Genomic DNA, 13,500 nt, shown 5'->3' on the forward strand with positions numbered 1-13,500 from the left:
TTTCTTTCCTGAAGGTCTTGTGATTAGGATTCTAATCCATCATCTTACCCAGAAATTTCTCCAGCTCTGGGCTTGCAAGCACTGTCGTGCCTGGCTTTTTACATGCTTGGTGTTGAACTCAGGTCCCTGGGTGAGAACTTTATGGACTGAGCTACAGCTACAGTCCAAAATCTCCTTCCTTAAAAACCAAGTATCTTTGATTCCATTGCTGTAACAGATAGTTCAGACAAATACAATAAACAACAAAGTAGAAACTTCTAGAAGTAACCTACTTCTAGGTCTTTGTTTCATTAAACATTAGCTTCCAGGAACTCAGGAAAAGAGTGCACAGATTTTTCTAGATGTTCCACATTACACTGTAGAAGAACCTCTCTGGGAGCCATGGCCTTTTGTAACACACAGATTTCTGACAAATTTACCCTGATTGGATGAACTCATGGGAGGGAGGCACACTCCTCCCAGTCACCTGTTGAGTATAGGGCAGAGTAGCTACATGCTTGGTGACAGAGGAGGTATGGCAGCAGTTTCTGTACCAAGTGTGTCCTTAACCTTTCTCAGATCTACCAAGTCATGGTAATTCATCAAAAAAAAAAAAAAAATTCCATTTCAAGGGGTTGGAGAGATGGCTCAGCACTGGCTGTTCTTCCACAGGACTCTGGTTCAATTCCCAGTACCCAGACAATAACTCACAACCATCTGTAACTCCGGACCTAGGAGATTTGACAGTTTTGTTGTTTTTTTTTTTTTGCCTATGTGGATACTGCACACGTGTGGTACACAGATCTACATTACATGCAGACAAAACCAGGCATACACATAAACTATAGAACCTTCAGGTCTACTGAAGTACATTGTGTACACTGTAATGCACCTTCCACAGACAGCTAAAGCTCTCCACTGTTAGTCATACACTTGTTTACATGCTCAGCTTTGGGTAACATGGTTAGGCCTGAAACCAAAAGGCCCGGCTCTTGCATCCTCTTTAAACTCTTTAAATCCCTGTTCCTCCCCTTTAAGAAAATACTGCTGTGCTGTTGGTTATTCACAAGACTGTTTTGTCCGCATCCCAAGCCCAACAAAACCACTACTATTACCTGGGGACAGACCCAGTGACCCAGAAACTCAGATTCTCATGGCTGCTGAGGAGATGCAATTTGAAGCTCACCATGACTGCATTCTTAGCATGTAATCAGAATGCCTGAAACTGAGCCTACCATGCTCCCCTTGAAAACTAGCCAAGGAGGAGAAATATGAGACCGAAGGGGACAGGAGAGCACGCTGGGGAGAGCCCACCTCTTTCCGTTACTGTCTTGAAGCATCGCCTTGCCCATCACTCGGGACTTGGTCTCCAGCTCCTGCACCTCCTCCAGCAGAGTCTTTTTGCAGGTGTGCTTGGCCCTAGAGCAAGAGGGACAGACAGAGGGAAGACGGTAAGTGCCTCTGACACAGTTGTGAAGACTGTCAATCATTCTCCTAGGTGCCCTGGGACGTGCTGAGCATGTCACTGGAGCTTCACCTCCCCAGCCCAAAGCATCCTGAGCACCAGAGATGAGACCTTTACTGTGACCTGCAGGTGTCCCCTGAAGCCTTGGGAACCAGGAAGCTTTGACCAAGGACAATAGGAGCCCCAAAGATCAGGAAGTTGGTCCGGAGCACTCTCCCTGCAGGATGTGAAGCACAGGGCACATTTGAAACCGTTCCCTTTGCATGGGTGCGGGTTCCTTGTTTGCTGCGGTTAGCAGTTTTTGTCTCCCTGTTTACCGTGAAAAGAGCCAGTGCCTCAGCAGAGATGGGGTTTAAGGATAGCAGAGTTCCTGTTCTCAGGGAGAAGGAAACCTTAGTCTGAGGTTTGGAGTCAATATGTATTTGGTACAGCCTCCCCATCCTCCTCTGGCCATGACTTACTCAGGAAATCCAGCACTGGTTTCCTGCCACAGTGGGAACCTGGCCTGGATGCTTGCTTGGTTCCTCTTGGAGAGTGGAGGAATTATCCGCTCCCCCTTTTCCTGGCTAAACTAAATCCCTCACAATGGCCAAATAATCTGCCAATCTCAGGTTCCTCTAAAATTGAAGCTAAACCATGGCCTGTCGAGTACATACATTCCACTCCTGTACTGTGCCCCACAGCTATATGCAATTTGCTGTAACTGAAAGCTACATTGCCCTCCCCAGAGGCAGTATGTTCTAAAGAGCCTCTCTTCTGGTTTCAGGACCTTTTTATCTGTTTTTGCTTTTGCCATGCTGGGGTCTGAGCCCAGGCATAGTACATGTTAGTCAAACGCTCTGCTACTGAATTACCCTTCTACCAACCCTAGTTTAATAACTAACTCCCCCCTCAATATATTCTATTTCCTCATTAAGTACATCTTGTATCTATGCATTTTTTTTTAAATATTTGAAACTAAAGTACACAAAGCTAAACTTGACCCTGGGATTGGAAATGTATAGGTGAAGAACATGCAAGCAACGACAAAGCGTTAAAGCAGGCAAGATGAAGGGAGAGGTATCCTGCGTAGAGAAAGGCATGGGAAGCAAGAACAGGCGGGTGGCGCTGGCTAGCCTCCTTATGAACGAATGGTTCGCAAGGGCTTTGTGGTCATGGACTATGTTTGAGGAGCCTGCTCGGCACCCAGCTGCAGACTGACTAGGAGCAGGCACTGAGTGGGACTGCTCAGAAGTGAATATGGGGACCTGGCACAGTTTGGAGATGGGGGCTCGCTCCCTACTGCAGCCCTCCGCCCGTTAGGACCAGGGGCCCCACTCAGATAAAGCCGGGTCACCCGGCACTTCACCTTAATCTGTAATGGAGTACTAGCAGGAAGACGCCGGAGATGGTGCCTGCCAGCCTTCTCCACAGAGTAAACAAGTCCAAGCCACACGTGCTTTAACACATAATACCTTAATTACTTCAAAGGCAGTTCTGAGGCCCAGGATTGATAAAATACCAAGTTCAAAGAGGGGACTGTGGAATTTTAAGTTAAACAATAAATGAGAAAATGGCCATCATTTCCAGGAGAGAGGAAGAACCTTAAAATGTTACTGTCTGATATTGCTGAATGTTCCCGGTCCCATATGAGATATGGGCTGCGTTGGTGGTAAACTAATTGGTGTGCCCCACCCTGCTCGAAGTCACTTCACATGCTTCCCCACAGTGACCGGATAGCCCTTGATCCATCCTCCCCTTCCTTCTGCACAGGACTGTGCTAGCCCTATTGCTGTCTTCTGGGCCAGGAGAGACAAAGACAGCTAAGTTTGAGATAGGGAGAATAGACATGGAGTGTCTCCATAGGGTAACGGGCCCTGAAGCCTGGAGCAGAAAGCAAAGCAGCAAGCAGATAAAGCGGCCTCAGGAGGTCAATGGCTCGCTCCCTTCCACGAACCAGAAACCATGTTCTCTGAGGGTGCAACTAAGTCAGCACTGTTGACAACCCTGGGTAGTGAGGCTGAGGAGGCCTGGATGACTCTTTCTGCATGTAGTACTTGAAATTTAAGGCCATTTCCTCAAAAGCCATGGTTCACGAAGGGCTGAAGTAGAAAAGGAGCTTTAAATCTCCCTGTCGAGATGTGTGTCGTGATTTCACACTGATTGGTTATCAAGGAGAACCTAGAAGCATGTGCACTGGTGGGTAGTCAGGTCTCACTGAGGGTTAAAGCTTGAGCCACAACTCTGAAGTCAGGTTATCTTGTCCCCTGTGGCCTGGCTTCCTTCATCTTACGCCATTCAAGACACCAGGTGACTACAGAGGGATAGAGTGGGGACGTCTGGTGACTGACAGGTTATTCACTGTGACCTCTCTGAGACAGGTAATGGTGGCTCTGGGTTACTTAGGAACGTTAGTTGTACAAAGCAGCAGGTTTCAGGTTTCAATGTGAGATGTTCACACATCCATCTGAATAATTTTTTTTTTTTTTTAATCATTCTCAGCCCTCCACCCCGCTACCTTCTCTCGTCCACCTCTCGCCTGGTCCCAGACCTTCTTTGCTTTCCTTGGGCACTTTAAAAAGAAACAGCATGAACTTTGTTTGTTTGTTTGTTTGTTTTTGTTTTTGTTTTTGTTTTTCGAGACAGGGTTTCTCTGTATAGCCCTGGCTGTCCTGGAACACACTCTGTAGACCAGGCTGGCCTCGAACTCAGAAATCCGCCTGCCTCTGCCTCCCAAGTGCTGGGATTAAAGGCATGCACCACCATGCCCGGCCAGCACGAACTTTTCATCCTTTTTGTTTCTAAACCCCATTTTCTGAGCTCCCTCTTTTGCATGCAAGGGCAGCAAGTTAAGCGGAAACATCGAATTCTAAGTGTGGATGAAAATAAAAATGCACTGTACTTCGAGAGAAATTGGTTTGGTTATAATTTTTTTTTAAAAAAAGGCAATCCAAGGTCCACTTGTACACAGAAATTATTGCTACTCAACTTTATTGCTATTTAATTACCTATCTGGAATTATAATGAAATGAGGCCTGGAACTGCGGAGCATATTGCGTGAGGCCTGGTAAGAGTCAGGACAGTTTGATAAAAGGAAACTTATTCCTCTGCTTGGTGGCCTTGAGCTTTGTATCATTTATAGAGAGTGACAGTAACCAACTTCTGGAGCCAGAGTCATACCTGGCAGCTTACTTAAGCACGCTGTCACAGGTGACTGTCTTGGGAGAGTGTAGGCTAATGGATATTAAAATAGTTCTGGGCAATTTCCACTCCATGCTTCTAACAGGACTTCTCATTAGCCAGAGATCATATATAAGCAATTCTGTTAATAAACGATAGGGCCATTTGAGCCCTCATAACTTCTGAGGAATAATAGGGCAGGCTTTTGATGGTGCTCCAAATCTGAGTTAAGATGGTCAAAAAACGGATCTTCATCCAGAAAGCTGTCAAACTTTGTGGGAAAGTGAATGACCTCACTTGGTTTCTCTCTTTTTACTATTAATAGCCCAGGTCCTGGAATGGAAATGAAGGACGGAGCAAGGAAGCAAGAGGTGCCCAGAAGAGAGGCACTCCCTGTCTTAGGTGTACATAGGTGTCCACTTGTAAGTCAAGGCCTGCTCTGTGATAAAGTTTCCAAAGACAGGACAACCCGCCCTAGAGTGGCAGGCCCTGTGGTACCAGCATTCACGAAGCAGAGAATCTCAATCTCAATGCCAGTCTAGGCTATACAGAAAGATCCTATCTCAAAAAACCAAGGGCTACAGTGTAGCTCAGTGGGAGATTTACTAGAACAGTTATTGTGTTAGATTCCTAGAATGGGGGTTGGGGGGAGAGAGAGAGAGAAAGAGAGAGAGAGAGAGAGAGAGAGAGAGAGAGAGAGAGAGAGAGAGAGAGAGAGAAAACAGAAATCAGTGGATAGAAGTGCAGTGGTTCTCAACCTTCCTAATGCTGCAACCCTTTAATGTGGTTCCTCATGTTGTGGTGACCCCCCTAAACATAAAATTACTTTCATTGTTATTTCATAACTATAATTTTGCTACTGTTATGAACTGTAATATAAGTATCTGATAAGCAGGATATCTGTTATGTGACCTCCTGAAGGGCATCACCTCCTCCACATATACGGGTTGAGAACCACTGATGTAGGGCATGGTGTGTGTATATGTATGTGTGTGTGTGTGTGTGTGTGTGTGTGTGTGTGTTTGGGGGAGTATGGAGAACATTTGCTAAAACTTGGCATAACTGCAGTTCAGACACAAAGATCACAGGTGAGCCCTGTGCCTTTGCCAGGGCAATCCATCTACCACGTGCTTCCTCTCCTTGGAATGAGCCACTAATTTACTTGCCTTAGCAAATATTTCCAGCTTGGAGTATAATATTACACAGAATATAGACCCCATGCTCAGTGGGACCAGGCCCACATACATTCATAAAATTCTTGTTCTTCATGATGGGGATAGCAGAAGTCTAGGCATCAAGCAGATATTGCTAATGGGCACAAATACTTTGGGCACCCCCAAACATCAGCTAGTTTAACACACTGTTCTTCTAGCTTCTCCTGATAATTCAAGAACAAAATGCATTCAGGAAATGGTTATGTGAGTCAGTAGGGCCAGGTGATGGGATACCACTTCTAAGAGAGGCTGTGTTTGCCACCCCTGCCAGTCAGCAGCTCCCCAGACCTCAACAATACAACAGGCAAGGATAGCTTTCCCTGCTGGCTCCTCAACTCTCAGAGGGGCTCTGGTTCCGGCTGGGACCCAGCTGGCAAGCTCCTCGGAGAGGAAGTGACTTTTACTCTTTCCATATGTTGGAGTTGGAAGCAGTACCATCTGATTTATCATCGTTAATATGTAAATGGTGCTAATTTTATAGCCTGGGTCCTATAAACAGGACCCAGACAAGTCTTGTTAGAGGGAGGAGATAATTTGCTCCACGGTGACAGGGAATTTGTACTTGAAATGTGTTGGAAGGGGTTCTGAAAACACAGGAGGAGGCAGAGCCTTTGCAATCTATAAACATTCTCTTTGAAATCAAACAAAGATACTTTTGCTAAAGACCTGCTTGGCAGAAGGAGCCTCAATAAAACTCTGTTTTCATGACATTAATTTAAGATAGCTGCATTAAGATAGTTAGGGATGAATCTGTGAGCCTGTAACGACTTCCCCTTAGACTCAGCCAAGCCCAGAAGTGTGTCCCTAAAACGAACTTATTTGCAGAGCTGCAACAAACTCAGCTAGGGAATAAACACATTGTGCCAAAATTGGGCCTACTGGCTCAAAAAGGAAATAACAGAACGGGTATTTTCTCACTGCACATCTATTAGGTTAAGGAAATAACCTTTCCTCTCTCTCTCTCTCTCTCTCTCTCTCTCTCTCTCTATATATATATATATATATATATATATATATATATATATATAAATATAAAATCATTTCAAAAGTTCTGGTTATGCCACTTACAGCACATAGTTATAGCAAACAAAACAGAAGCAGTGGTTAGTCAAGGCATTTAAGGAGTTAAAATTATTTGGTTTTTCGTAGTTGAAAAACTTAAGCTAAAGAAAAACAAAAACATCCACTCTAGGAAACTCATTGCTCCTCTCTCTCTCTCTGCATCAGTTGTCAAGACTATGCCCAAATGAAGACTTTTTCAAAAGATACCCCTGTCAGGCAAGAATAATTCCTGTCGGGTGTGGGAGCGATGAGTAGATAAAAATGAGGCCTGATGTCTTTTCCTGGAAGGCTTGGGTTAACAACCTCACTTCACTTCCTCAGGGCCCTGAAATAATTGCGGTTTACCCAAGCTAGAAATCTCAATTTTCAGGGAACGTGGCCATGTTTCTAGGAGGGACTGGACCCGTTCGAATCTAAACCAATACTCCAGGTTCCTGAACGAAATTAAAGGTTAATATTTTCTTGGGACATCACGGCTTCCTTTGTGCTTTAGGAATGATATAATTTAAAACGTAGAAGCGGGAAAGCGAGTTTGAATGAATTTCTATTTAATCTTCATCATAATTTTGCATTTGTGATGCGATTCTCTTACAGACTTGTAAGCTCTCAGGAAGCGTTTGATTGGCAGGATTGCCACTGTGAGTGAGTTGGTGAAAAGAATGAAGGATCCTTCAGCTTTGTCGTGGAAGTGAGGTACATGCCCATGTTTTCCCTCTGCACAGGGAGGTTCCAGCCAGGCACTGTTTCTGGTTTCTTAGTGTCAGCTTTAAGATGTGAAATGAGTCTCAGATTGTATTTCCTAAATGTGATGAAACTCATTCTTTTTTTTTTTGGTTTTTTGAGACAGGGTCTCTCTCTATAGTCCTGGCTGTCCTGGAATTGACTTTGTAGACCAGGCTGGCCTNGAACTCAGAAATCCGCCTGCCTCTGCCTCCTGAGTGCTGGGATTAAAGGCGTGCACCATCACGCCTGGCTAAAACTCATTAGTGTTTGGAAATGGCCTTGCGATCACACAGAAGACATGTCATGTGATACTTCTACTCAGTATTCTTTTTCCTGTCAAATGTATTTCCTATCAAAATGGAGCACGAGCTTAAATTAAAATAAACTAAAACAAAACTTTCTTTGTTAAGGGTGGGGAGTCCTGTTTCTTCTGCGTCCCCACATCCCTCACGTGAGAGACGGCTGCAAGGGCACTGCGGCAAGGTTGAAGGTCAGGCTCCGCTTTTTACACTTACGCTCTCCACGCCACGTCTTCAATCAAACACGCAGTCGGAACCAGGAACAATCCCAACCAGAAGTGCGCAGAGCTCAGGACCATAGTTGCCTGCAAGAAAGCACAAGTCACAGCCTGTAATTGGGTATCCTTCCAACCGTGGGATGTGGTTTAATCAGGGTGGAACATCCTGCAACATGGAAGCAATGGGAGGTATTAAATCCATCAAGAGGAGCCAGAGACAGCCGCACCAGCTCCCGTCTGGCTCCGCTGGCTCTCACCTTCCTTCTCTCAGTCTAAGACCATGTCCCTGCTTTGGAGCTTCAAGTTCCCTTTGGAGCAGAATGCTGTTCTAATCCTCCAGTTCCCAAGAGAGAGATGTTAGAGCCGTCCTACTGTGGGATAAACTGCTTTCTCAGGTTCCCTTTACCCATCTTACAGTGGCTCGCTTTCCTTCACTCCTTTACATGGGTTCAGCATCCCAGAGCTGACTGGCACAAAGTGGTTCTCTCCATTTGGAAGCAGAACATGTCCGTGCCACAGACCCTAGTTTCAGGGCACTGAAATGACTTGGGGTCTGTGATGGGTATGCGTGGCAATTATGGGAGGGTTTATTTGTTAGGTTTGATTTGTATTTTTGCCATTTTGCTGTCTCCAACTTTTTTTGAGACAGGTCTCAATCTTTAATCCAGGCCATCCTTAAACTCCTGAGTCTACTGTCTTAACCTGTAGCTCCCAGGCCAGATGAGGATTATAGATGCACACCACCAACCAGGCTGGGCTTGAGAAGACAAGGGGAAGAAGGCACAGTGAGCTAGAGACGGAGGCAAGAGAATTCAGCTCAAGGGTTGTGTAAGATGCTGTGTCAATATCCCCTCCGCCAATGGGCAACAGCAGCAGCAACACAACGAATCAACCCAGACACCTCCTGCCAAAAGACAGGCAGAGGGGGACAGAGGGCACAAAGCACAGCTTTCCGTGGATTTCCCGGCAGGCTAAGCCCTGGACAGTTTGTGTTGGCAACACAGAGCCTGTAAGGCAGAGAGCTGCAGCTAACTAACTACCAGTAAAGAGAGACAATTAGGAGAAGAGCAGAGGGCAGGATCAGCGTGTACCTAACAGAAACGCCAGGGACTGGAGAGTCTAGGTACCTTACAGTTTGGTTTGGAGTAAACAACGGCGAGGAGCATGGAGCTGGCTGGCAACTGGCAAGGCAGTTTCACGGGGCAGCTGTTAGGCTAAGGAGGCAGAGTTGAAGAACGGCCGCCTCCTTCTGCTCCCTAGGTTTTCTTTCCATCTCACTGACACATTTTGCTAGAGCTTAGTGTACAGTGGGGTGAGAGTCACACTTATTAGATCACAGGGAATGCAGGGGTGGAGGACCAGGGAGATCCTAGAGCAACTCCTGTCCCATGGATGCATGCTGGTCCCAGCCTGGCATCCCAGCGTCAACTCACACTGCCTTATTGCCCTCTCTACCTGCAGGTCCCCTGTCAGAGTAATCTCGTAGCGTCCCTAGTCAGGAGCACCTACATAGTCTACCTGGCCAAGCCCACATATGATAACAGCTTTCTGCCTCTGAGCTTCAACCCTACGGCTCTGCTTGTGACTCTTGGCATTTATGACAAATATATTGACCCATGGTGACGTTTGGAGGTAGGGGGTTGTGTGTGTGTGTGTGTGGGGGGGGAAGCACAGCTTGGTTCCTGACTTTCCCCAAAAGTGAGAGTATCAACTTTTCAAAGAGACATTTAAACCTATTAAAATATGCGAGTATGTTTTCCTATCAATTATTCCTCCCAGAATTCATCCCAAGAAAGGAAAGCATAAAGAGGCTTCTCTCTGCTACCCCTCAATAAGAAAACAAACAAACAAAACAACCAACCAGCCAAACAAACAAAAAGTTTCAGAATGCAAAGTCAGTGGAGTGGCCCATACTCTGGTAGCCTGGACAGGGTCTATCCCTTCACGCATACAACTGCTTACATGGCTGGGGAAAACACATGGAATGACGCATCAAAGCCATGTCTGGGTGGCAGCAATAATGAGTTGAATCCTCCTCTTTCTTTGTCTATCTCTGCTTCCTGTTTTTCTACAGAAAAAAAGTGTTATTTAAATGATAGCTAGGTCAACATCCACTCTAAACCAGGCAACTGCTGGAGTTTGCTCTGTTGCTATGTATTCAGATGCCAAATTTTGTATCCCAAGACCTGGTGCCTCAAGAACAAGGAACACCGCCCTTTGTTGTGTAAACCTCGCCTCCCAATTATCCCTGATTGGTTAATGAAAGTTGCTGATAGCCTGTAGCTTGGCAGAGAAAGGTAGGTGGAGCTTTGGTTCTCAGGCTTGGGGTCTCAAGTAGGGACCATGAGGAGAAAGGAGGGAGGAGGAAGAAGAAAGTTGCCATGGGGTAGTACGGACCTTGGGCATGTGACCATGAGCATGTGGCCTGATGAAGCAGGAACAGGGCAGCTAAACATATGGCAAGTAATATATTGGGGTTCAAGGCATGAACTTAGACAAAATAGCTTAGAGGATTGATATCTGCCCATCTCCAGTGTTTAAAGCTTATTATAATTCTAAAGGTCTCTGTGTCTTTTATTTGGGTAATAGCTGGTTAAAGGGTAACTGCTGTATTAATTCCCAGCATTGGTTATTAACCACAAAATATTTAAATCACACTACAGGCAACTGAGGCAGGGTCTGGATTGGCTTCTCTGACTGACAGTCTTCAGAGCCCACAGCTTCACCGTTTCTATGACCGGGCAGGTGCCTGGTTCCTGAAAGGACTGGATCAGCCTCTACTGTTGAGGTTATGAGCAGAAACATCTGCTATACTTCTTGAAGAATTCGGTCATTCTACAACAATGAGGCTGTGCTTCAAATAAAGCCAGAAACTTAAAGAGAGTCCGTAGGTGCTGAGGGGAAAGAGGAGCGTGAACTTGGGTTCCCACCTTAGAAATCTGAAGCCTCCTGCCAAATGAACAGCGGCTTCAAGCAGATTTTCAGCGCTACCATTGTTGGTTCTTAAAGCTTGGGGCTATGACTATAAAGCACGTGTAACTGACAAAAGTGTGTCTCAGGAAAGTTGGAAAGATGTGACAAGGCTACGGTTGACCTGTAGGAAAAGGGACTAAGGCTCGTGCGTGGCACTGAACAGTGAGAGGCCCCTGAAGCACTGCATTCAGTCTTCCACAGATCTTTTCTACAGAAGAGAAACACCGCTCTTCTCCCAAGTTCCTGTTGCCAGAGAGGCATCGCCCCAATCCCTCCCAACTGAGGTGGTCCTGCCCTGGAACCCTGCTCCCTGTCCTAACCACAGACCACCCCTCCATTCTCCCATCCTTACCCCACCTCCACAGAGAAGCAGAGCCCCAGGTACCAAGCAAACACGCAAATTCACCTCAGGAGCTTAGCTTCTGCTTCTACTAGAAACTCTAGACACCAGCTTCACATTTTAAGTAAAAGAAATTCTGTAAAATGTGGCACATAATAAAGACAGAAACACAGAAGGGAAGAAGATTTCTGCTCTGCTTAACAACACTAGGACAGATTAGAATGTGGCCGGAAATAGTCTTCAGTTGTGGTGTATGGAGCCCTCTCCGTCCCTTTCTTAGCCCATTCTTGGAAAGTTATTTTCCAGTCAAAGGCTAAAAGAGCTTCAGTTTTGTTTTTGAGGTCTGCCTCTCCAAAACTTTGATTTCCGTTCATGTGCACGTGAAGGGTTAAAGAAAGCCTCTTCCCTTTCGAATGCGAGTTGATCTTGTTGCTCATTTCTGCTTTTTGAAACAGGGTATTACTCTTTAGCCCAGGCTGGCCTTGAACCTCCGCCTCCATCTCATGCCTCAGTCTTCTGAGTGCTGGAATTCCAGGCAACCGCTTTATGGTGAGCTGTTTTAGGCAGGATGCTGACAGCTCTGTCTGCCCAGGGAGGCGGTTCAGCAGGGTACACGGGTGGGAGCTGTGTGGCCCTCAGAGGGCCTGGCTGACGGGCAGGTGTGCTATGCACACATCACTGGCCCTGAAGTCTTGGTACATCAGCCTTAACCGGAGTATATAGAAAGGAGGGCTGGGAAGTACATGCCGACTGGTCACATGACAGGATGGAGGAAACCAATTCCGTGCTGAGCACTGTTCCCCTTCCTCTGTCCTCAGCCAGTTTTACCTTCCCCAGTGCAAAGCGACTATCTCAGCACGATGTTACACTTAGACTTATGACAAAGGAAGATGACATCTTGATGCAATATCTTGCAATCTTCTGGAGAGATGCCCTCAGAAGCCCTGTGTGAGGCAAGTGATTGGCCCTGGAGCACCCTGTTTCTTGTGATAACTCAGAAGCTAGCTCCCACATACCACCCGATGTCCAAGAAATAGTCCACTGACACAGCTGGTGAGTCTGAACAATGGAGACTCGAACCCATAGCTGCCAGCATGAAAATCTGCCAGCTCAGCCTCCCTGTCACCTGTACCTGAGAGTGGAAGAGATTAAGCCACCATCCATCTCACCCCCACAAATGCCAAGGTATCATTAAAGACACCTGTCTGGGGGATGCAGCTGATATAAGACCCCAAGTACCAGCCTTAGCACTGCAAATAAATGGAAAAGCATACCACATGAAATAGATTCGTTTTTCGTTTGTTTTGATCTGTTTGGTTTTGTGCTTTGAGGTGGGGGTCTCTCTGTGTAGCTCTGGCTGGCTTTGAACTTGGTATATAGCCCAGGCTGGCCTTGAACTCCTAGAGACCAGCCTGCCTCTTCCTCCTCAGTCCTGGAATTATGGCATGGGCCACCACAGCAGGCAGTAGATTCCTGTTGACAGTAGACTTTGTTATACTTTGTTGTTGTTGTTCTGATATACTTTCATAACCAGAGCACCAGCAAGTTTTATCAGTAAGCCTTGTTGTTGCAGAATCCCAGAGAGTGACTCAGGAAGAAACCCGTTTCTACAAAGCAACTCCTCGTCCATTGCCAGCAGACAAGGCGCTGCTTTCTAGGGCTTGGACCTTAAACACACTAAAATGCACAAACGTTAAACCCCACAGAGCTTTGGTTACTGTTTACATATGAGTAATGGCTGTTCACACCAAGCTATAAGATGCTTCTATTACCCCAGAGGGCCCTCCTGTGTCCGACCTTTCTAGCCAATTCTGTTTCACAAAACAATGCCTGTCCTGATTTCTGGCATTTTAGTGGTCTGGCTGATTGTAGAATTCTAAATGATTCTGAATGGCACAACAGTGTGGGAATTTGTTTGATCTGGCTGTCTTCACTCAACATAAGGACTTTGAGACAGAAACATGTTTCAGTGTGGATCTGTAACACATTCTCTCTCTCTCTCTCTCTCTCTCTCTCTCTCTCTCTCTCTCTCTCTCTCTCTCTCTCTCACACACACACACACTCTCAC

At 46.1% G+C, this 13,500-nt stretch overlaps 1 protein-coding gene across 2 annotated transcripts in view; it reads right to left on the reverse strand.

Annotated features, from left to right (window-relative positions):
• The window catches only part of Atp8a2 (ATPase phospholipid transporting 8A2), a 514,463-nt gene that overhangs the window by 40,348 nt on the left and 460,615 nt on the right, over positions 1–13,500 (reverse strand). For both annotated transcript variants that reach the window (XM_029541754.1, XM_021203245.2), the window contains exons 34-35: positions 8,118–8,206; positions 1,294–1,398 (exon numbers count right to left, since the gene is read on the reverse strand). In XM_029541754.1, the coding sequence (XP_029397614.1) occupies positions 1,294–1,398; positions 8,118–8,206 (194 nt within the window). The remainder of the gene's footprint in view (positions 1–1,293; positions 1,399–8,117; positions 8,207–13,500) is intronic.

Source organism: Mus pahari, chromosome 8 (genome assembly GCF_900095145.1).
Source record: "Mus pahari chromosome 8, PAHARI_EIJ_v1.1, whole genome shotgun sequence".
In the NCBI taxonomy this organism is placed as follows: domain Eukaryota; kingdom Metazoa; phylum Chordata; class Mammalia; order Rodentia; family Muridae; genus Mus; species Mus pahari.